Source organism: Fundulus heteroclitus, unplaced genomic scaffold, assembly GCF_011125445.2.
Source record: "Fundulus heteroclitus isolate FHET01 unplaced genomic scaffold, MU-UCD_Fhet_4.1 scaffold_174, whole genome shotgun sequence".
In the NCBI taxonomy this organism is placed as follows: domain Eukaryota; kingdom Metazoa; phylum Chordata; class Actinopteri; order Cyprinodontiformes; family Fundulidae; genus Fundulus; species Fundulus heteroclitus.
The window spans coordinates 76,618-101,849 of NW_023396586.1; the positions used below are offsets into that span (position 1 = coordinate 76,618).

Sequence of the window (25,232 nt, forward strand, 5' to 3'; positions counted from 1 at the left end):
TCGCCTCAAAAGTCAAGCGGCTGTCGATAACTATACCAGTGCTAGGGATCTGTACCAAATTCGATACTTTAGGTGCCAACCGAATTCCGTCAGTAATACTGAATAACTATTCACATAAAATCAAACGGTACCATGTTTTGGGACCTAAATGCATCAGGATGACACTCAAACACTCCTGGGTAATCTGACCTGACTAAGAGGCCGCTCATCCATCATGTGTCAGCAGGTCAGCAGGATCTCTGAAAACATCCTCCCTCCGCATTATTCCATTGGTGCTGTCCTCAAGCAGTGCCAATGCTGCTATTGTTCCACAATTACGTGCACCTTTTACACAGCTATTTGTGGACATGTGTGACTATCTCCACTTTAGAAACAATTACACCTGACTTCTTAGGAATTAATCTGCTGATCCAACCCTGTTTTCTTTTTCGGTGAGAATGAAAGTGTCTCTTAGATGATTTACATGCATTTTTGCACATCGGCTGATCAGCATTCCCATTTACATGTGACAAAAACAGGGAATACTCTAAGTTTACATCTGACTGAAGTTCTTTCCATTAATTTCTGAGGTGTAAACAAATTATAGAATGAGAATCTATTTATTTGTACCAGTTTAACCTGTAACAGCTCAAACTCTTGAAAAACAGTTAAATTAAATATAACTGAATGAAGTTATATTTCAGTGTATTTAGGTGAGGTTTAGTACTTAGTAGCAGTTTATTATTGTTCATCAAAGGTCAAAAGATTTGCATGGATTGCCATGCATTTGTTCACACAATGTTTTTTTTAACATGCCAATTTGTGTGATATACATTGCATTGCAATTATTTTAGAAACTGATCTGTAGTGGTTAGTTAGAACTTACGTAGTGTTTTCAGGTCGTCAGTTCCCACTTTTACTCTTAAATTAGTTCGTACTTTATTTGCATGATACCTTAACTTAAAAAGTATCATGCATGTTAACTAAAGTGATTTAGTTTTTCTACCCACCGTTTTCAGCAGATGGTACACAAGTTGTTGATATTTATTGTGTTTCTGAGTCCAATCATCAGCTCTGCAGAGGCTCCTATCATCCAGATAAACAAGCTCAGAGGATCACCTTGTCTCACTGTTAGATAAAGACATAACTGTTTCAGATGGTTAAACATTCCCAGGTTGTTGTTGGCCACATGAGCCTCCTATTGCGGCTACCATCCAGCAGGTCCTAAAAAGACAAAAGCAGCCTGACCATCCTCCACCAGGTGTTTTCATCACAGCTTTCTCTGAAACATTCCTGAGAATAACCAGTTCTTTTTGTGTTGAATTAAACACATCATGGTGTAAAAAACAAAAACCACAAGCAAGTATCATTCACATTTGTAAGTGTTTATATGTGAACAAACAGCCTTTTTTGGGATCTGGAGGGCAAATGATATGTTTGTGCTGCACTTACTGCATCATTATGTTGCAGTTGTTCACAATGAGACCTGAGCTGCCCTCTCATACTCCTGGTGGATTTCTGTTCTTGTTCTGTGTCCTTGCTGTGTCACACTTCTGCTCTCTGGTTAAAGTGCCCCTCCCTCTTCCATCCCATGGAAACAGAGGCTGTCCATTGTTCCAAACCTGGCTCGGCTCTTAAAGTGAAATAGTTTGTGTTTTCCACAGAGCCGGCCAGTGTGGCTCTGCTTCCCTGAGCGAGCAGGCAGCTGTGTCCCTCACATCTCAGCATGATTGTGAGTGTGATTGTCCTGGAAAGCCTTGGCGTGCCGACCATTTAAAAACCATCAGGCTGAGAGAGCTTTTTATTCCTCACTCCTACATGTTGGAGAGCTGTCTGCATCTAAACTGTGTCTGTGTTGGTGTTTGGGAACTTTTCTCTGCAGCATCAGAGACAGAATGAACACAGTCTCTGTCTACTGCTTCCCTCAGTTTGTATCCATGAAGATCAGAAGCCAACAGCATCTTTCAATGATTTTGCATTTGATCTTCCACCTGTTGATTTTCTTCCTGTTTCTCTCTTGTCATTTTATCCTCGTTTCCGTCATCACAAAGCTTTACCTCAGGTTCATGCCAGGATTCTGCTACAGCTCAGCCAATTTCACCCCGTGTCCTGTTAGAACAGCCACACCCTGAGGCCTTTCCCACCAAACACAGTGTATAGCAGTGTATTGCTTATATTCTGAATAACGCCTGGTAAATGTGAACATAAGTCATGGTCAGATTAATTGAGTTTGTGCCCATATAAACAATATTTTGTGATTATTTTATTTAAAATGTTTCCTTCTGAATGCATTTCTATTCAACAAAACAATTTTGAGCATGTAAACATACCTACTGTTTAAAACTTTCATATAAATAAAGTTTGTCATAACGATATAACACAATCCAAAACACATTAGCATCAGGCTCCAAAGCGCTACCAGGAATCTTAGTGGCCTGCTAGCGCTAGCCTCAGTTTAACCTTAAAACCCAGTGACAAATAAACGGTACCCAAATTGTTTCATACCAAACTAACTTCCCCTTTTTACCTGCCGGACATAAGTCCTCTACCATGTCATTTCTGGAGGACAGTGGGGACATCTAGTGATGGTTATTACCACCGAACTACCACCGAAGCTAACCGTATATATAAACACTAGAAGTTCGCATGTGCAGCCAGCAAGTTGAAACTAACAAGGAACGAGCACGCAAGCTGTGGTTACATGAGAACGTCAGAATGATTGACGTGTGGGACAACCAACAGATAAGGCGATACCCCCGGAACTTGAGGGGCAGAGGGAGGTGTAGGCAGGACCAATACTCTGACCAATCCCTGAGATTTGATGACAAGGATTGATCAGTTTTTACAGGCTTGCAGCTCTCACAGAAATCAAATTTTTAATCTCCTCTTTCTGGATACATAATGTATAGACTTCTGTCAGGTTGGAAGGACCATTTCACCCCGTATAACAAACCTGGGAGAAATGTTTTTCAACAGGACTGCCAACTATAGCTTTAAGACCACCACATGTTCAGTTGACTTGTCTATTTCATTTGCTCATTTGACCTATTTCATATGCTTTAGGTCTAGCCTTCTTTAGTTCTCATTCCAGTGTTAACTCTTTTTCCTTTGCAAACCAAAGTTTGGTTGCCCAGGGAAAAAATAAAGTCTGTGGCTTTTAAGTAGGCACGATTCTTTTTGCAGCAGGACATTTATTTTAAGGGACAGTTGCTGCCTATTGCTTGATTAGCATCAGCCTTCCATAGATGGAATCTACATGGTACCCCATCACTGACTCCCACTACCGACCACAGTCACAATAGCTACCCTAGGTTGTCAGTGAGCTGAGGCATTTAGGAACTTTATTTGAAAGCAAGGCAGTAACTTCAGACTCTATCATCTGTCATGTGGATGCTCTGACAGAACGTGTTTCAGTCAGCAGCAAAAATGCACAAATGTCGGCAGCTAGCAGGTGTCGTGCCAAACTAATTGTCCCCAACAGAAACTACAGCCCCTGTGCTGGGAGCACACATTGGGACAGGATGCTGGAAGAGTGGATCCAGTCAACTCCCTCTGACATCTAGACATGGAAGTAGAGGTGTTTTGTTAAAATGTGAAAGAGGAGTGTCAACACTTTATTGTTCAATTAGTAGGTTGAAACAGAAAAACACACACACGGAGACTGCCTACTCTGAGAAGAATCATGTCTGTTTAATCTCCTTTCACAACATCTATGCTCAATATTGCACCTTCTAAACAAGTAAACGGCTCTCTGGTCATATCCAGATTTCTGAACAAAATGCAATTTGCTCTGAATGTCACTCATCTCTAGAAATTCTGTTTGGTGCCACCAAAGCCCCACCGTCCTTAGTTCATTTATCCTTGTAAAATATATTTTGTTTCTAGATAGGCCCACATCAATGGATCAAATGAAACAAACCCCAAATGTACAGTACAAATAATCACGGAATAAAGTAAAAAAGTAGTTCATTTTGTAAGTGATTTTGGCTGTGTTGATTTGTGGTTCATAAGTGACTCCACCGCGGGTTGCTTTTTCCATCTTTTTTCCCATTTCTCTCTTTTCTGTCCTCTTATCAGTGAGTTGAATCTTTTTGTTAAACCTCAGTTCGTGCTCTCCCCTTGAACTTCTCATTCAGGCCACCTCCCTACTCAAGGCACCACCCCACATTATTGTAAGCGTTGGTTACGTCACTAAGACCTTCCCTTACCTCCCCTTACCTCCCCTTACCTTGCATCACGCAAGGTTGTAGGTCACGTGTCGTCATTGTTGCCATCTTGGGAAGGTGCAGCGTAGCTAAGCTGTAGCTAGTTGTTGGAAAACATTGAAGCGTCCATCTGTATTCTCAAAGCTGTTTTGTCTTCAATGCTGCTACGTCAGTGCCGACGTCTTGAATGTGATGTTTAAACAACTGAGTTGAACTAAGATTTGCTACCCCTCATTTTAATCAAATTTTGACTTGTTAATTTTCACATATTTTCACATGCTTAGGCTAGTAGTGAGTAGAGTTTCCATGGTTGTTGAATTTGAATAATTACTGTAAAAGGGAATTGCTTCGGTTCAATAAATAGCAACCTGTGTAATAGTAATTGTTTGTGTACATTCCAATTCACAGTTGCATGGTTTTTCAGAATACAGAGTTGACTCTTTTTGAGTTAACATCCGACATTAACATTAACATTGGATTGGTGATAAGGAGTAAGGGTTTAAACTCTAATTGCAGTTATAATTTGAGTTATCAACGCTGCTGGATAAATTTCATTGACCAGAAACGGATCAGACCTCCTGTTCCAGCATTAATGAGTCCATAACAGCTAATTAATAAATGCATTAGTGTTATAAATCATTGCAAGCTTATAGCCCTGGTATCACCACCATTTGAGCCATATTTTGTTATAGCTACTATTTGAGCTTGAATGACCTATTATTAAAATTATAACACCAAATTATAATTAATAATAATAATCATATTCAAACAGCTTCTGGCATAACAGTGTTATTACACTTCTTTTTTAAAGAATGGAGAACTGCTTTATTTTATTATATTAAAGAGTACCACTCATGCAGAGTGCGTCAAAGCTCCATTCTTGACCCCTTCCTCTTCTCTCTTTACCCCATCCCTTTGGGGTCAGTTATAAGAAACCCGTGTTTAGCCTTCTTTTTTTAGCCAGAAGACAGTCAGACTTTTATGACAAAAGGAAAATAGTTTCTCTAAAAATAAACTTCTCAAAGACATTGCTGAAATCATGGATGTCAACTAAATTAATGTTGTTTGGGCACCTTGATGTGTCTAACATCAGTGTTGACCTGGGATCAATAAAGTCAGTATCTGACACATACAGCTACAGACCTGAATGTAAACCTCGAGAATAATAATTTCAAAATTATTTTATTTGTTTTTAAATGTCTTCATGGCTTTGATTTCCAGCATGTGTCAGTTGAGAATATAATTTGTTTTTAAAAACAGGGAAATATGGTTGTTTGGCAAACAGAGGTTCTGCAAAAACAGCTCAACCACATAACACAATCTTTTTTTCCCTAACTTTAATAAGAACATATCGTAGTTCATTATAAAAGGCACAATCTAGGCAACATCCAGGCAATGTAAACACTACCAATTATCATTAATCTATGGGTGTGTTTATCAATATAGGTCTATAACCTCATTGGCGAATGAGGCTGAATTTCATCAAGCCTATATGGCCCGGTATTCTCCCTTCAGCTGCAACAGCATACAGGGGTTCAATCTGCGTTTTTACGCATGATCCAGCTGCTGATGTATCCCTCTTTTTACCTCCAAGCACTTCTAGACTGTTATAGTTCATAACCATTGTAATCACCTTTCACAGTGGCAGGTTTGCCATCTCAGTCTCCGCCTTGACCAGACAAATCTCCTCTATTGTGCAGGGCGTTGCAGTGCATAATTACGCATGCCGAAGGTTGAGTTTGAAGTTGTTTTCCAAGCATGTTTTGTTTGTGGTCAGAACGAACGGAATGATTACATTCTGCTTCACTTTCAGCCCACTAATAGTCTTAAAGCCGGAATCCTTTTGGAAATATAGCACTTTTCATTATGCATTGCACCTGAGCTTTTCAAGCTCTACGCCTCACTGGTTCCTAAGTGACTGTAGAAAAAAAACACAATTTATTTTGGTAATGTCTGCTACCAGCATAGTTTATACTTAACGATACTGGTTAGGTGAGGTGGGCAGATTTTTTCCCCCATTTGGTGTGCTGTACGTGAGGAATAAACATGCATAAATGAAGACTGTAAAAGGCTCCTTTAGAGGGAAGGGGCAGAATGACAGGTCTGAGCTAAAGACCCTGATGTTACAAGTCTCTTAAAATGCCCTTTAAAAGTGCAAAACTTAATTACATGTAACTTAATTATGCACACCTGAATTCAAGCGCAAGGCGACGCAGCACGCCCACCGCAGCATCGCTGGTTCTGTGTTGTTAAACGAAATAGCATTAAATACATCTACTAACTCTCTTATTGATTTTAATTGGGACATTTTGCTACAGGAGAGAAGACATTAAATGTAGTAGTTCACGTTCTGAAGGATGGCCACTGATAAAAGCCCCTGGCTCCGAGGTAAGCGGGGGGAGGAGTAGTAGGTAGGAGCGTCGAGGCATAGAAACACAGCACATATAGTCCAGAAACAATTCAAAATGCACAGAAAATAAACTTATAAACAGACTAAGTGGTGTTTCAGACTGCATCTGGTTAGCGGATCTGTTTTCTGATCCAAGATTCTGAATGAAGGCTTTAATAATAATAATAAAACTTTATTGATCTCACAATAGAGAAATTCACTTCTGCATCTTAACCCATCCCCTTGGGGAGTAGTGGGCTGCTACTGTGCAGTGCCTGGGGAGCAATCGGATCTTGCTCCAATTAAGGATCTTGCTCAGGGACTCAGAGTGCAGGCTGTGGGGATCGAACCAGGTACTTGCAACCTTCTCAGAGCGCAAGCGCACTGCTCTAACCACTCAGCCACCACTCCCCCTTTATCTGGCAGCCACTCTCCCCCCTTGCCTCCTGTGTACCGACTTAAATTATTTTAGCAGTACGCAGTACCAGACTGTGCTGGATTTCACCGCTACTTTCACAACTGGGTAAGACCAAAATTATCTATAACTCTGATCGCTCTTCCTGTTGCTTTGTTAACACTAACTGCAGCAAGAATTACGGATGGCCACAAAACAAGATATGTAGCAGGGCTCTCAACTCTCATACAACAAATGGATTTCCCTGACTGCACACACACACACACACACACACACACACACACACACACACACACACACACACACACACACACACACACTTTACAGCACTGTTCATTCAGAGCTCAGTCCAAACCCCGCCTTCTGCGGAGCTGTTTCAGCTTCTTTCACAGCTTGTGGTCATCAGTAATTTGTACATTTGGGGTCTGTTTCATTTGATCCATTCATGCATGTTTTTCTAGAAACAAAATGTCTTACAAGAATAAAGCAAGCAGACAGCTGGAATGGACCCAGGAATTGAGCGTCAATGTTGTGAATGGATTTTAAGTAGACCTTATCCTCTTCATATTAGGTAGTCTCGATATGTTGAAACAATAACAGGAGAACAGTTTTTTTTTTCTGTTTGAACCCACTGTCGACACTCCTCTTTCAATTTTAAACAAAACTAAAACATCTCTACCTCCATGTCTAGTCGGTTAAAAATGAGACGGAGTTAACTGGATCCTCTCTTCCTGTGTCGCTCCCAATGCAGGGGATACAATAAGTGGTATTGCAGCCTATGTGATTGAACACTGTTTTCCGAAACTTGGACAGGTGTGCAACACGGGACATGGCTGCATTCACTAGGCAGAGCAAAGCGCAGAGTTAGAACCTGATGTGTGTGGCGTGCAGAAAACAGGTGGAGGATGGCAGTAAAACCTGAATGCTGACTGAAGAATCAAGAATTGTTATTGCCATTACCATAAACACATTTTTGATGAGGCAGACATCGGCTCAGAATGCACACACAGACACAACAAGACATCATATTTCCAAGCTTTGAAAAAAAAAAAAAAAAAAAAAAAAAAACAGTTGATTGCACTGGCCAACAACTCTCCCTGATAGGTGTTGAGCAGCTTTGAGTGCAAGAGGTAAGATGGAGGATTAGTCTTTTGACATTTATTATATAAATGTCAAAAGACAATAGAATTTAAATAAAATAGAAACTAATAAAGTTGTTCATCAAGTACACCACAAAGGTCTGATGAAAAGCAGGGTCACAACAGAACCTCAGAACATTGATGAACCTCTGGTTTAAAGTATTTCATTGTAATACATTTGCTATCATGATTGATCTTTCTCTTGTTGTTTTTGTCCATAAGAGACATTTTTGTGATGAATTGATCTGCTTGCGATGCCTTTCAAAGTCTGCCTCTTTGCACCGTGGTATTATCCCTATCCTAGGGACAATTTGCCTTTCAACACTTCTTTAATCTCCTTCTAGAGCTGTGTGTACAGAGGCGCTGCTCATCTGTCCAGTTTACTCTTCTCAACCTTTTTTTTCTCCATTTGGTGTTGGACATTTTGCAAAACTCAACAGCTTTATACAAGCTGGCAATCCAAGTAAAATACTGACAGGTGAATTTGCATTAATATCAAATAGATGAAGAAGTAAAATGACCAGTTTGGCGAGTAAAAATTACAATAAGCAAAATAATGATGATGTAAACAAGGCATGTTCAAACATTCTAGTGCTGTGTGGCATTTATTTTGCATAGTTTTAACATTGTGTCACATATATTCCTTAATCCTATCTAATCTATCTATTTTTAAAAGAGGAATTTCTTCAAAAAATATCTGGAATCTGTAGCAAAACAGGAGAGGAAAACAGGAGGAAATGATGAAAACTTGAAAATGAAATCATCTCCCTCTCCACTTTTTCATTTGCTCCGTTTCTCAAAGATTTGACAAGGAATTAAAATGTAATTTTGCTGACTGTCCTTTGATTCCTTTCTTATGTCGGATCAGATCTGATGTTCCCGCAGGAGCTTGACCCTTTTGAATCAACCCTGCATCAGAGAACTTTCCATGTCTGACGAGGCCAAGAGGAAGACATCAGCGCCAATAAATTAAAATAATCAGAGAGATAAAACAGCATCTATTAAAACCAGCAGGTCCGCAGCTGAATTCATCCCTTTTTGGGATTTGTCTTCATAAACTGCTGGAGTGAAGGTTCTGAGTCTCCTCTGGTCGATCCATCTGGTTCTGTCCTTGTCCATCTGGGAGTCTCAGCATGTGTTCTGCAGTGAAAACAGCCTGATGTTGGCTCGGGTCAGAGGGTTTTCCTGTCGCACTGGTTAATTCATTTCATCCAAACCCTGAACAGACACACACACACTCTGTCTGCTTTACACTCAGAACCCAAACCACATTTGTCCCAAAGAAACACAATAACAGCAGATCTTCCCTCCAAAAATCCAGCTCGTACATGTTCAAACGCGGACCATTCGGGTTCTGGCCGTGCTCCACAGAAAGTGAGAACGTTACTGTTGGATGTGAAGTCCACCTGAACAAAGACCCAGTGTTCCCAGCTGATCCAAACAGAACGGACCTTGATCCCAGAAACACTGCAGGATCTTCTGTAGATTACAGAGGCTTTGGGTCACAAAGGTCCCACATGGAATTCACCATTCGAAGAAGCCTGTTGGACATTTAGCTCTGAGCTCTCAGCTGGTGCCACAGCTGGATCAAAGACATGACAAACAGCAGCCTGAAACCATTCAAAATTACCTTGTTGTGTCTGACCCAGTAAACCCTGGTTAGCTGGAGGTGAAATTCACCCCACCTCTCTGGACTGGCTGAGAGTCAACCAGTGTTTCTGGTTGTGTGGGTCTGACAGTGTGAAGGTTACTGAATAGGCTTGTGTGTTTCAGACTAACTGCACCTTGTTTCTCTTGACCAGCCTCTCCATTTCAGCTACCATGAGAACCAGATTCAACTACACACATGGCCTATTAAATGGCAGGAGAAACACACACAGAGACACACACAAAATAATAACCCTATATCTATTTATCTATCTATCTAGATCCAGCAGAGATATTACAGACCATGCAGAGGGTCGGGCAGCTGGAAATAAAAGACTGGCTGCAGGAATTAAAAAAACCTTCAGAAAGAAGAGGAGACAAAGATCAAAAATGAAGGATGTTAGGGTGCGCTGGAGAGAGTTCCTTAAAGGGAAATAAAAATGTAAGGAATGCGTCTCCTTACCAGCTTGATAAACGAAGTTGGCCTCAGCTTCAGAGGAGGATGGCGACAGCAGCTCATCGTCGTACTCGTTGGAGCTGAAGGAGCCAGAGTGGTTTCTCTTGTGCGTGACAGCGTTGGCCACCATGACGTGCCGCAGAGAGTCGTTCAGGTAGCGATGCAGCAGGCTGCTCTTGTACTTGGGTGGAGACACGTAGTCCTCGGCCAGAGAGGCGGCCTCAACGGCAGAACGCAGCCCCGGGTCCATACCTATGGTCATGGCCACCATGGAGGAGCCCTCCCTCTTGATGACGCTCGGGTACAAGGGTTTGGTGAGAACCTCAGGACCACTTTGTGTTCTCTGAGGGTTGTCTCCATCTGCAACATCAGGGCATGCACACACAATCCTTCTTTAGATGGTGAATAGGAAGTCTTCTCCAAAGCAGGCCGGTGTTGTGCACAATTCTGTTTCCCCCGTGTCGGGAGCGCACTTTGCAGCCGTTTTCCCGGCACTTCTAGTTGATTTCTCGGTAAAACAAATCCTATAATCATGTCTAGGTTGTAACATTCAGTTTAATCGGCAGCTGTTTACAAGTGAAAATCTGTTCCCGACACAGGGGGAACAGATTTTCACGGGGGAACAGAATTGCGCACAACACCGGATCTCTCTGAACTCTGTGTGAAGCTGCAGTCCCGGTTAGAGGCGACGCCGAAGTACAGAGCCACGCACAGTAGGCGTCTGCACATCGGACCTGCCTCGGAGAAAATGCTGCCAGCATTTACCTACAACCCCGAGGAGGCAAACGGACAGTTCACGGGGTTGTAATTTTTGGATCCTCGCGTTGTATATAGGTGTTTGTTTTAATAAAGCTCTTTCTTTGCATAAACATCTTCCTGGCAAATGTTCATTTCCTGTATAAATTCATTCATGTCCTTGATGGTAGCCTAATTATAGTGTAGTAGCCTATATAGGATAACATGAATATACAGCATAATATGAATGAATAAATATATATATATATATATATATATATATATATATATATATATATATATATATATATATATATATGTGTGTGTGTGTGTGTAAATAAGTTATTGGGGATCTGCCAACCAATCAGGAGTGATTTTACTTGTTTGAAAGAAGTGGTTCCATCCAATACTCAGTAAGAACGTTCAAGCCTGGCCTGGCCACGTGTGGTTTTGCTGCCAATCAGGAGCGATTTTACTTATTTAAAAATAGTGGTTTCAGCCAATACTGAGTAGGTTATTCAAGCCAGACCTGGCCAGCCGTGCGGGTTCGCTGCATTCATATGCTAATTAGGGCCATTAGTACAGCTGATCGCTCTCCACATACGTCAGAGTCCGGTTCCGACAATTTGTGGCACTGAAAACGGCAACAAGCGCGGGTTGCAAATTGTCGTTAACTGCCGAAAATGAGGGAGATCTGCGGTAGTTTACGGGGACGAAAATCTCACTTTTCATGCAGTGTGTGCAGAGAAATGGTTGAGAAATTAATGTTTCCAACATTCATAAGGTATCAAAAAGTCTCTGGGTGGGTGGGCCCGTGGGTCGTCTGGTTTGGGGCCGGGATGGGGGTCAGGACCGAAGCATGGACCGGGAAGGTCGGGTTGTGGTGGTGCCTCCCCCCCATCTTGATTTTAGGGTTCACCTACCAGGTCTGGGGGCTGGGTATCCCTTTAGGGTGCCGGTGCCTGGACCTGGGAATAAAGGATGTGTGTGGTAAGTGTGTGTACTGCGTCCTTTTTTTGTTTTCGCATGTGGGGGCGCTAGGGTTGGAACGAGTGAATGTGACTGTGTATGTAGTTTTCTGTTAGTTTATTTGTCAGGTTGGGTTTGTACTGGAGCCCATTCCCCCCATCCTACTCCCATCTGCTGGCTGGCAACTTGGCCTGGTGGTGCATTGGTGGTACTCTGTGTCCGGGGCTGGGTGCCCGGGGCTGGGTGCCCGGGCAGGTGCCGGCTGCTAAACAGTCCACACCTCCACAGGGATATCATTAGGACCAACTGCCTTTCCCTTCCTTACTTCATCCTTAATCATCTTTGCAACTTCCTGATCCACAATGGCCGTTTCTTCTGCTTTTTGTTCTCACTCAATTTCCTCATTCATCGACCATTCAAAACACTCCAACCTGCTGAACACCCTTCCCGTCTCTGTCTCCCTGCCTCACCAATCTGTATAAACCCGTCTCTCCCTTCTTACTGACCAACCTATCATACAAGTCTCTGTATGCCCTTTGGCCTTAGCTACTTCTATCTTCACTTTATGCTGCACCTCTCTGTACTCCCTGTGACTCTGTTCAGTCCTCGGTTTTACACTTCTTAGCTACTTCCTCATTCCACCACTTGAATAAGAGAACCTTAGAAAAAAGGGCTGGCAGTTTATGGGTGGACAAACTTGGAGGACAAAAGCTCCAGTGGAGGAATATTTACAAGCCTCTAATAAAAACAGACTGGTGATCTTCAGTAGAGAATTCTTCATGATGCAATTATAACAAATATTTTTTTATCGGTCATCAGTCCTGGGGTTTTAAATGAATGTCCTTCTGCAGTTTGTCTGAGAGTATTGTTCATGTTTTTATGGATTGTAAAAAATTGACAGCTTTTTTTAACCTATTGATGAGTGTTTTTAGCTTTTTTGTTGTTATTTTTTACAAATTATATATTTATTAGCAGAGTTCACCAAAACAGAGCAAATAAGTCTAAGTCCCAATATTTTTATTTTTTAGTTGCCGAAGCAAAAATGGCCATTTATATATCTTGGTGGGACAGACTGCAGGATGGACCTAAACTTAATGGTGTAAGTCTGTGGAGGTGCAATGTGAAAGCCAGACTGTGACTTGAATTCTGTTTTCATGTAGCCAATTGGAATTAAGAAGGCTTTGTGCAGTTTTGGGGTCTTATTGGAATTCTGTGCACTGTGTCCGATACAAAAATTTAAATACAGCAAGCACCTAATGTAAATATTTTAAAACGGGAAGAAAACATATATTTTTAATAGTGTATTGTTAATTTAATTACTTGTGTAAATAAAAAAAATCTGAATAATCTTCTTCTTCTTCTAACCGGTCTTGTAATCTGGATGTATAATCAGGCGGAGAGGGCTGCTAATGCTTCCCACATTTGGTGCCACCACCTGAACTAAGTGTTCAGTGCATTGGGACCAAAACATAATACTTACATTATCCCCGACTGCCATGTCCGGTTAACTCTCTAGATCAGTGGTCGCCAACTCGTCAATCGCAATCGACTGGTAGATCTTTGAAACATGCCCAACTGTCCTTCCAAAAGACATACCAAGTACTCTCCTACCTTAGCATTAGCTGTCCAATCATTGGGAAGTACACTCAACAAAAATATAAACGCAACACTTTTGGTTTTGCTTCCATTTTTTTATGAGATGAACTCTAAGATCTAAAACTTTTTCCACATACACAATATCACCATTTCCCTCAAATATTGTTCACAAGCCAGTCTAAATCTGTGTTAGTAAGCACTTCTCCTTTGCTGACATAACCCATCCCACCTCACAGGTGTGCCATATCAAGATGCTGATTAGACACCAAGATTAGTGCACAGGTGTGCCTTAGACTGCCCACAATAAAAGGCCACTTTGAAAGGTGCAGTTTTATCACACAGCACATTGCCACAGATGCCATAAGATTTGAGGAAGCCTGCAATTGGCATGCTGACAGCATCAACCAGAGCTCTTACTCATGTATTGAATGTTCATTTCCCTACCATAAGTCATCTCCATAGGTGCTTCAGAGAATTTGGCAGTACATCCAACCAGCCTCACAACTGCAGACCACGTGTAACCACACCAGCCCAGGACCTCTAGCATGTTCACCTCGAAGATCGTCTGAAACCAGCAACTCGGACAGCTGATGAAACAATTGGTTTGCATAACCAAATAATTTTTGCACACACTGTCAGAAGCCGTCTCAGGGAAGCTCATCTGCATGCTCGTCGTCCGTATCGGGGTCTCCACCTAACTGCAGTTCATCTTCGTAACCGACTTGAGTGGGCAAATGCTGACATTCACTGGCATCTGGTACGTTGGAGAGGTGTTCTCTTCACAGATGAATCCCAGTTTACACTGTTCAGGGTAGATGGCAGACAGCGTGTGCTGTGCCATATTAAAGCTATGATGAAATAATTGATGTCAGATTGAATTCTGACCATGTACCATGGAGGAGGGACCAGAAGGGATTCCACCACCCTGCCGCAGGGTGCCTGCTGTAAACCCAGACCCCTCCCCATTCAGGATCTCTTCAGACTGCACCTCTCAGCTCCCTTCAGTCTACCCCTGGCCAGAGACGACAACCACTTTTCTCCTGAAGCCCTCAAGGAGAGGGGGGAGGGGCTGCCACCCAGACTTCTTCCAGCCATGCCCTGCAAGCCACATGGTTTCTTCCTGCCTGAGAAAAAGGAGGAAGGAGGCCAGCCCGAACCATGAGGGCTCACGGCCCAAAAGACAGGAGCCAGCACAGGGGAGAAATCCCTCGTCGCCCGGGGAATATAACCGGACAACTCAGAATTAAGTCTGCGTAAAACCGTAAAACGCTGGAGGGAGAATCCCTCCATGCCAAAAACAGCTTTGTTTATTTCTTCTGAGCCTTTACAGGAAAGTGGACTCCAGACAGAGCTGAAAAGCCGGCAAAAGGACCCACTTTTGCATGCTGAGGAAAACCTGCTGAAATCGTGACTGCAACCGGGTCAGAGGCTGCCTGCAGGACATCCAGGCCTCGACCGGTGCTCCACGCTTCAGCAAGCTCATGGCCACATTGCTGCTGCTAAGCCGCTAGCCCGCTGCTGGACAGACCAACGATTTTCCCTGCTTTTCAGTGCTCTTTTCCGTGGATGGCTAAAGTGGATCAAGCTCACAAGAGGTACCGACAGGTTGGACAGAGAGACCTAAAGGGAAAGGTTACATTGTCATTGGGAAATGTTTGTGTAATGTGTTCACATGGTTTTTAAACAAAGGGGCTAACGGAGGTAGCTCATTGATAGCATTCATTGCCAATGATGATTTGAGTGTGTTTTTATGGTTATAACAAACATTATCTCCACAAGGATTTCATACATTGATGGGATATTAATGTTCATGTTATCCGGCCACTCATTATGACTAAAATAAAAGACGAAACTTTTAAAATTAGCACCGAAATCCACTAGCCGAAATGCTATTAGGTTAATTTCCGGTTCCGGACAATCACAAAAAGCCGTTTTAAAGCATAAACTTGCTTGGTTTCACTCCGCCATCGTTCGATAGTGCTATGAGCTTTATTCCTGCATTAATATGGAATATTAATGTCGATTTAAAGGCGTTTTGGTTAACTTTAGGAGTAACCAATTTTAGCGACTGATCGCTGCAGCGACCCCTAGGGCCCGGAGGTAGAATTGCATAAATAAAATCTACCGCCCCCTAAAGTAAATGATTCTACGGAGCAAATCATTCTTTAGAATATTATTTCCTCAAATAATGTTTTGTGTAATTTGGGATTTGCTTTGTAAATGGGTTGAAACACATACCAAATGTTGTTCTTAATTAGTGAAGCTAATTTAAGCTCATTCCATGTTCTTTAAGGTGAACTTTGGTTCTTTAACTCAAACAAAATGTTATTTCATCAAATGACATTTAGTTTACTCAGGATTTACATTGTGAATGGATTGAAAACATGCCAAATGTTCTAAATTAGTTAAGCTAATTTAACTCTATTCCATGCTTTTTGAGTCAGATCTGCAGTGAACAGGATTCACTGAATTATTCAGATCATGATCAACCACTTTTGTCTTGTCTTTTGTTTTGTTTTTGCATGTAAAAATTCCTTAGCTCAGTTTCTTTTTATCTTCATTTTGCTTAGCAGTTTAGACTTAGACTTAGACTTAGACTTTCTTTATTGTCATTTTGTAGCACAGAGTGCATACAGAACGAAATTTCGTTTTTTCATACAGCTCAGAAAGATTGCAGTAACTCTACAGGATACCTTGCAGTGAATTTACAGTACAGGATAAGAAAAATGCAGTGGTAAATCACAGTCAAATACAGGATAACTTTCAATTTAACTTTCGGATAAGGTGCAGCAGTGAGCAGTAGGCAGATTTAAATGTAAAGACAATGTAAGCAATGTAAACAAATATGCAGTAAGGTGCAGCAGTGATTTAACAATAGACAGTTGCATTGTAAACAGTTTTGCAGTACGTTTCCGGAAAAAGTGCAGCAGCGATATTGAAGGATACATACATATGTGCAAATTAGCGGGTCGAGTGTGGTACACAGTCCGTTTTTATACTTCAGCAGTTCAACAGTCTGATGGCAGCAGGGAAAAAGCTTTTGCAGAACCTGGTGGACCTGCAACGGATGCTGCGGAACCTCTTTCCAGAGGGCAGCAGGGAGAATAGTCTATGGTGGGGGTGTGAGGGGTCCCTGATGATGTTACGGGCTCGAGACACACAGCGCTGCGATGAAATGTCTTTAATGGAGGGAAGAGGAGCCCCGATGATCCCTTCTGCTGTCCTCACCACTCTCCTCACGTTCTTCCAGTCGGAGGCACTGCAGCCTCCACACCACACAGAGAGACAGCTGGTCAGAATACTCTCTATGGTGCTTCTGTAAAAGGTCGTGAGAATGGGCGGGGGCAGGCGGGCTCTCCTCATCCTCCGCAGAAAGTACAGTCGCTTCTGTGCCCTCTTCACCAGTGACATGGTGTTCATAGTCCAGCTGAGGTTGTCCGTGATGTGCACCCCCAGGAACTTGGTGCTGCTGACCACCTCCACAGCTGAGCTGTTGATGAGCAGTGGAGCATGGTGAGGCCGGTTCTTCCTGAAGTCGACGATGATCTCCTTCGTCTTCTCCACGTTCAGGATCAGGCTGTTGTCTCTGCACCAGCCCACCAGCTGCTCCACCTCCTCTCTGTAGTCCTGGTCGTTGTCGTCTCTGATCAGGCCCACCACCGTTGTGTCGTCCGCAAACTTCACGATGTGATTGGTGGTGAACCTGGGGACGCAGTCGTGTGTCATCAGAGTGAACAGCAGGGGGCTCAGGACGCAGCCCTGAGGGGAGCCCGTGCTGAGGGTGATGACATCAGAGGTGTTCTGTCCGACCCGGACTGATTGAGGTCTGTTGGTTAGGAAGTCCAGCAGCCAGTTGCGAAGGGGTGTGCTGAAGCCCAGATGCTCCAGTTTTCCCATCAGATGCTGTGGGATGATGGTGTTGAACGCTGAACTGAAGTCCAGGAACAGCATCCGCACGTGCGTGTTCTTCTCCTCCAGGTGTGCCAGGCTCAGGTGAAGAGCAGAGGAGATGGCGTCCTCAGTGGAGCGGTTCCGTCGGTAGGTAAACTGGAACGGGTCGAGTGTTGGGGGGAGACTGGAGACGATGTGTTCCTTCACCAGCCTTTCAAAGCACTTCATCATGATGGGAGTCAGTGCAACAGGCCGGTAGTCGTTGAAACAGGTGACTTGAGGTTTCTTTGGCACCGGAATGATGGAGGCAGACTTGAAGCATGCTGGCACTGTGGCTTGGTCCAGCGAGGTGTTAAAAATGTCTGTGAGGACACCAGCCAGCTGACCTGCACACTCTTTGAGCACCCGCCCAGGTATGTTGTCGGGGCCTGGGGCCTTTCGCGGGTTGACTCTCCTCAGAGTCTTCAACACGTCGGCAGTGTCAAGGCAGAGGACCTCCTCTTCCTGATGGGGAACAGCTTTCACTGCTGGAGTGCTGTTTAGTGCCTCAAACCTCCCAAAGAAGTTATTTAGTCCATTGAGGAAGTCAGCATCAACTTCACCCACCGGGGGGGAGGGCGTGTTGTATTCAGTGATCGCCCGGATGCCTTTCCACATGCTCCTGGTGTTGCTGGCATCGTGGAAAAGCTCCTGGATTTTCTGGCTGTGGTTCCGCTTTGCAAGCCTGATGGCACGGTTCAGGTTGGCTCTCGCTGTCCTCAGAGCCTCCTTGTCACCAGACTTGAAGGCTGAGTTCCGTGCTTTTAGCGCTTGACGGACCTCCGCAGTAATCCAGGGTCGTTGGTTGGCTCGGGTGATGATGGTCTTGGTGGTGCTGACGTCCTCAATGCATTTGTTGATGTAGGCTGACACGGTCATGGCGTACTCATCAATGTTGATCTTGTCCTCATAAGTTGCTGCAGCTTTGAACATGTTCCAGTCAGAGCACTCAAAACAGTCCTGGAGCGCCTCTATTGCTCCCTCAGTCCACACCCTCACCTGCCTCGCTGTAGGTTTTGCTCCGATCAGCAGGGGCCTGTATGCAGGAATTAGCATCACAGAAAGGTGGTCTGAAGAGCCCAGGTGGGGGCGGGGGGCTGCTCTGAATGCTCCTTTTATGTTTGTGTAAACTAGGTCTAGAGTGTTCTCTCCCCGAGTTGCAAAATCCACGTGTTGGTAAAAATGAGGGAGAACAGTTTTCATATTTGCCTGGTTAAAATCCCCAGCAATGATGAAAACACCCTCTGTGTGTGCAGATTGCAGCTCAGAGATAGTCCGATAGAGAACAGTCATAGCCTCTGTTGTGTTTAGTTAAGTTTCACTAGCCTAGTAGGGATGATTTGTTAATCGAAATATTGTGTTAATTCAGATAAACAGCATTATATAGTGATGTTCTCTGGATGTTCATTCTATTTCTGTTATTAAATTATTGAACTTGAAGAGAAGTTTTCACTCTTTTATTCTATGTGTGTGCAGAGTTTGCTGTTAAAAGATTGCTAGTGCTCAAATTCATCCCTTTCAACCATTGTCCTGATATCAGCTTAAGAGCTGATTATCACCAGACAATACTTAACAGACAGGGAGTTATTTATTAAACATTAAATAACTTAAAACGGTATATAATTGCACAACACGTGTGTGTCATCGGGTGGGTGAGTGGTTTTCTGATGTCAATGTTGTGGATCGAGTGGCCCATGGTTGGGGTTATGGTATAGGCAGGCATCTGTTATGGACGAAGAACACAGGTGCATTTTATTGAAGGAATTTTGAATGCACAGAGATACCGTGACGAGATCCAGAGGACAATTGTCATACATCCAAGGACATTTCCTCATGTTGCAGCAGGATAATGCAGGGCCCCATGTTGCAAGGATATGTACGCAATTCTTGGAAGCTGAAAACGTCCCAGTTCTTGCATGACTGGCACACTCACCGGACATGTCACCCATTGAGCATGTTTGGGATGCTCTGGATCGGCGTATACAACAGCTTCTACCAGTTCCTGCCAATATTCAGCAACTTCACACAGCCACTGAAGAGGAGTGGACCAACATTTAACTCTCTCTATTTTACAGCTCTGCTCTGGCTTTGTCCTCTTCCTCACTATAAGACTCATTCTACACACATCACTACTGTGCTGTCTGGCATCACTCACCAACCACTGCCTTGCACTTCTTGTATAATCTAAACAAGATGTAATCCACTCGTGTGCTCCCACCTCCACTGTAAGTTACCATGTGTTTTTGCCTCTTCTGGAAAAACGTATTCACAACATTTATTTACATCTCATTTTTTGGCAAAGTCTACCTCCATCTGCCCTTCTGCATTCCTGTTCTGGAAATGCACTTCCACATCAACTCTGTTCCCTACTCCGTCTCAATTGAAATCTGCACCAGTCACCACTCTCTCACCTCTCATATTCTGTATCAACTCCTCAAACTCACTGCAGAATCTCTCCTTCTCCTCCAACTAACACCCCACCTATTGGGAATAACCACTAACAACACTGAACACAACACCTTTAAATTTTAAGCTGCAGATTCATCACCTTGACAGTTGTTTCTCTTTCAGAATATTCCTGAAAGAAAAACTCCTAAACAATTCTCTACCCTCCCACACCATGATAGAAAAGCTTGAACCCTGCTCCTAAGCCTTTAACTTTTCTACCTTTTCATCTGATCTCCTGGAGACACAGGTTGTCCACCTTCCTGCTCTGAATAATGGCAGCCAACTCTTCAGCTTTTCCTGTCATAGCCCCAACAGTCAAAGTCCCTACTCTCAGTTCCTGACATAACTTTCTGGATTAGGACAGGCTAAAATAGGACACAGGACACTGTGCCACATTTAAAGGCTTCATCTTATTCTAATGTAATTAAAGGTTATATCCTATATTTTCAGGATTAGCTTCTGCATTGTGAAGTTTACTGTGGCAGATTTTTAACCAGTTTACCATACAACACGATGTGTAGCAAAATAATCCCAGACCATGAAGCTACCCCTGCAGGATCTTAACTTTTACCAAAGTAGACCTTCTATTTTCTAATAAAATGCATATTTGGTCTGATTTAAAGGAGTCCTAGAAGTCAGTGGGGACATAAAAGTATCTGGAACAAAACTACGTGTCTCTGTGAGTTTCAAAACATAATGGAGGGATTTCAGCATGTGGGCCAGCAGTGGGAGCAGGCTGCGGACAGCTTCACAACCATAATGTGACAGGGAGAGGAGTCAGGGAGATATATGGAACCTCCAGAGGTTCAGCGGCCTGCGGCAGACACAATCCCAACACCATGCACACATTCCTCTGGGAGCCACACGCTTAGCTTCTCCTCCTCAGACACTGAGGTAGAGATTACAGACACCACAGCGCTCTTCCTTTCTGTCCATTCACTGCATGACTCAGCTTGTTTTCTGTGCTGTCAGTGAGCAGAAATAATGGCCGCATCTCCCCATGAGAGTCAGCATGTGTGCAAGTGTTAGCAGTGAATACAGGGCTGACAGAAAGTGACTCATTTCCAGCTGTAGGCCGGGAGGCAGAGGTTGGCTCAGCGGGGTGTCTTAATGGCAGCCTGTCACAGTCCGCTGGCCATCGTGTGTCCCTCTGCTGGCTCGCCATTTCTACACAAAACATGTTTCTGTACTGTATCGACTCCCTTTGACAAAAAAGCAGTGGGACATGACCTGGGCTTTTCACAACTCAAGGAGGTAGCTAAATGTTGTCCTGAGCACCAGCATCAGGTCCAAACCAGGATCTGTAGCCTTTTGATAACAAAGTTCCTGATATGATCTAAATTTACCAATATTTATAGAAACTGATTGTTTACTTAAAGAAAGATGCAAAAGAAAACAAAACCAGTTCAGAATAAGTACCATGTAATGACAAGGGGACAGAAATGACAAATACTGAAATGTTTACTATTATAAATTCAGCTCTGACTGGCGGAAAGATGTGGGTTCATTTCAGGAAACCAGAGTCAGTTTGCAGTCAAATATTAATGTGTCTCTATCAAAGGGATACCTCTGACTCAAAACTGAGTTAGAATAATCTCAGTCTGGAGAATCAGGGAGAAATTCTGATAGTCAACCTAACTACTCGGAGGGTGGCCTATTAAAGGAAGAACTTCTGCATCTAAATCATTTTAAACTAAAAACTTTTAAACAAATTTCTAATAATTGTAACATTAAGTACCTTGAAATCTCACCACTTTTAACTGAGGCGACTGATAACCCTGTCCTTATTTCCAAACTGAGGCATATTGCAGCCCACAAACAGTTACTAACTCCTGTTCAGCAGGAGGCAGAAAGAATCGGGTCCAAGAGGTTTAGCTCCAGAACAATTGTTCTCTTTAGTTTGATCATTGGCACCATTTTGATGCCAAGCGGCCACTTCTCAGAGCTACAACTGCTTTCCTTAGAGCACAAATGGGAGGCCTACCTTCTGAGCAGCTGTCGTCACTGCTGACACTGAGCCTCTCAGCGTTGCCCTGAACGTATTTGTTGTAGAGTTTGATCCTGAGGGCCCAGCTCAGGTACGGCTGCCTCACTGTGTTCTTCAGGCGTCTCCTAGCATTGGCAAACCAGTTGGACACCTGAGGGGGACAAAGCAGGAAGTGAGAACACACAGCAAACAGGAACATATGTCAATGGTTGGAATCCACACTCCTCCACATCCACAGCCAAGCAAAATGTGTCCTCCTCAGTAAAAACTTCTGCTCACTGCCTGCCACAAGTCTCAGTGAGAAAAACCGCAAGAGGAGCGAGACAGTAGACAGGAACAGAGTCAGGCTGCAGTTTAGCTGCAGCTCTCTGAAACTGAGTGTTCAGAAACATCCCAGATGCTCTGCAGAAACACCTCACATCTTTGTTCTACCAATGCCTTGTAGAAACAAACGGCAGACAGACAGTGAACGAATCATCTCCTGAACCAATGCTCTGATACAATGACTGATACAAACGTCCTCATCCTGCTTATTCTGGACACATCCAGCCTTACTCCTATAGGACACTTTTTCCATCACTGTCTTTAGGATCCAATAAAAGAGACAGTTGAGCCGCTGCTCTTCGCTTCACTGGGAGGAGAGAATATTAGATGCTATAATAAAATAACTTTTCATGCTCGATAGATTTCAAGCTGCTTATAGACGGCCAGGGACAGGGGCCTTATGTTAGAATACTTAGTTTTCAGATCCTCTCCTTCAGTATTAGATTTCTCATTAACTAGGACCATCCCTCGCTCTTCAGTCTGCAGCCCTGCATTGTGGCACAGCAGGCAGAAAGCAGCATCCAGTTGGCCAGCGGGACTGGAGGAGAGGAGGAATGAGAACAGGGGAGGCGTGGGACAGAGAGGAGGACAGACGGCTGTCAGAAGAATGAGAGTAAACAGAAAGGATGGCACGCCTGTTTAGACGACACCACAGAGACACTGAGAAGAGAACTGATCCAGCTCTTCCAGCCGTGGCCTTTCTGTAGCCGAGAGGAGACAGCATGCAGGCACGGAGATGGGTTTCAGGACCGATGGAGAGATGGCCCGATTATCAGCGCCGAGTCACAACATTTACATGGAACAAAGCTATCTGTTGTTCTAAAACATGACAGATTTAGTTGCTGTTTAACACCTGCTGCCAGGTCAGCCTTTCCAGGGAAAAACACGCAGGAAGTGATGCGTTCACCGTCACTGGCAGCCTTTACAGCGGTCTGTCTGGACTAAACAGTGGAAGAACTGGGCTGTTCTCAGCAGCAATCAGTGGAAAAACAAAGACGAGTTTCTACAGTCAGTCATCATGGTCACATCTGAGTTTCTGTTCACACTCTGGGACGAAAAGATCACTTCTTTAGTCCAGAAAAGATTTAGAAAGGCTGAAAGTCTAGAATATTTTCTAATTAGTTGTTTTCCTAATTAGCAAAAACTAATACAAATGTAATTTCTTTAAGAACCTATAAACAGAGAAACGTACAACAAGGAGGAACCAGGAACAATAACTCATGAAGATTTTTCTGGTTTTTGATATTTTTTCAGACCAGCAGATATTTGACAGCTGAATTTATCCTCTCAGCAACACAAAAGCCATGAGAAGAAAGCCTGAAAATGTAGAAAGAGATCTGATTGGATCCCTGCTGGAAAATCCTTTCAGTAAAATTGGAAACACATGCATTAAATACATGGAATATAAACACTTTCAATGATTACATGATGGACTATAGCTCAGGAAAATTTAATTAAAAAACTGAAATAATTTCCATATAATTTCAAAATAATTTTCTATATTTAATAAATTGGAATTTTTGTTGCATTGTTAATACATTTCTTCATTTAATATATTTGACAAAGTTATCTAAGTAAGAGTACAATTTGTAATTATTCAATAAAGGTATTACTGTTTATTAAAATATCACATCTAAATATTTATCTGGCAAATGATTTATTTGCTAGTATGTAGCACATTTCAAGCGAAGCCTGTCAGTTATTTATTAGATACTGAAATCATTTTTGAGGATTTTCAAATATATTAAATGTAGCTTTTATTTTGTAGTTTAGAACTGTATTTTATACATTTGACGCAGTTATGATGTATTTATTGCTGTTTTATTTAAAAAGCACATGTCTAAATATTTATCTGATAAATAATTTAATTGTTAGATTGATGCACATTTTCAACCAATCCTCCACCTCTGACCCCACTACTGATATTTGGACTCAGACATACGCGTGTGAGAGGCCTGTCAGTGTGTGTTCGGGTCAAAGCCTCCTCACTCGGCCTCACTCTCAACTAAACAAAAAGCTCCAGGGGCTCAGATATGAGAAGCAGCTTCAGCATTGCAGCCGGCAGCCTGAGAAAGCTGCTCCAGACTCTCAGAGACATGATCAGTGACCTTGTGAGGAAAATTATAGTGTACACACACACACACAGCTGCACATGTCAACCACAGACATGGGTTCAGTGCTGGATGGAAGATAAAGAAACAATCATCTCAAAGACTGAGACACGCAGCCGAGAGCAAAGAAGCTGCAGGAGGATCTGGAAGGCAGAGGAAACAGCACTTCACTCCTGCATTGCTGCTGGAAAATGTTCAGGAAAAGTAAAATCTGACTTGAAGCTGAAAAATATGAACTCCAGCAGCCTGATCACACTCATGTCTGCGTGTGCAAAAAGCAGGATCATTTGCTTCCATCTCACTGGAAACAGAGAACAAGAAAGCGGCTCACCTGGACCAGAGTCATCTGCGAGCCGAGCGCCAGGAGGATTTTCTCCGTCTTGGTCGGGTAGGGGTTGTCTCTGTGCTTGTAGAGCCACTGCTTGAGCGGCCGGGCCATGTCCTGCAGGGCCTGGCGCTTGTGTCGCACTTTGCTGCCGCTGGGACGACCCCTGTGGAGGAGCAGGAACGGGATTTAAAAGCAGGCAAATAACTGGACACATCTCTTGGTTTCGGCACACAGATGTTATAAAATCCCTCAAAATCTAAAATAACTAGAGGTGAACCAGAAGAACCTCCTTAACCCGCAGGAGGAATAACTGAATCCTTTGGGAACTGATTTGCTGAGCCATCTCGGCTTACCTCCCACCTGCAGCGCCAGTAGTATGGAGCTGCACTCCTCTCCCTTTATCTCCCAAAAAGGCTCCACTGGCTGCAGATGGGACAGATTTCAGACCTCAAGGTGGGCCTCGGGTTCTTGTTCTTCCCATATTTTCCTTGTAATCTGGGCCAGTCTAAACATATTGGAGCACATTTCTCTCTGAGCTCTGAACTTTGTTCTTCATGTCTTTTTCAAATGTTG

At 43.2% G+C, this 25,232-nt stretch overlaps 1 protein-coding gene across 5 annotated transcripts in view; it reads right to left on the reverse strand.

Moving 5' to 3' along the window:
- Nucleotides 1-25,232, reverse strand: part of LOC105919942 (homeobox protein Mohawk) — a 198,953-nt gene that overhangs the window by 5,859 nt on the left and 167,862 nt on the right. For 3 of the 5 annotated variants that reach the window (XM_036129474.1, XM_036129473.1, XM_036129472.1), the window contains 3 exons: nt 24,663-24,822; nt 21,894-22,047; nt 10,238-10,591 (listed from right to left, as the gene is read on the reverse strand). In XM_036129474.1, the coding sequence (XP_035985367.1) occupies nt 10,238-10,591; nt 21,894-22,047; nt 24,663-24,822 (668 nt within the window). Of the gene's footprint in view, nt 1-8,713; nt 9,268-10,032; nt 10,134-10,237; nt 10,592-21,893; nt 22,048-24,662; nt 24,823-25,232 lie in introns of those variants that run through there. The other 2 variants (XM_036129475.1, XM_036129476.1) reach the window with 2 other exon arrangements.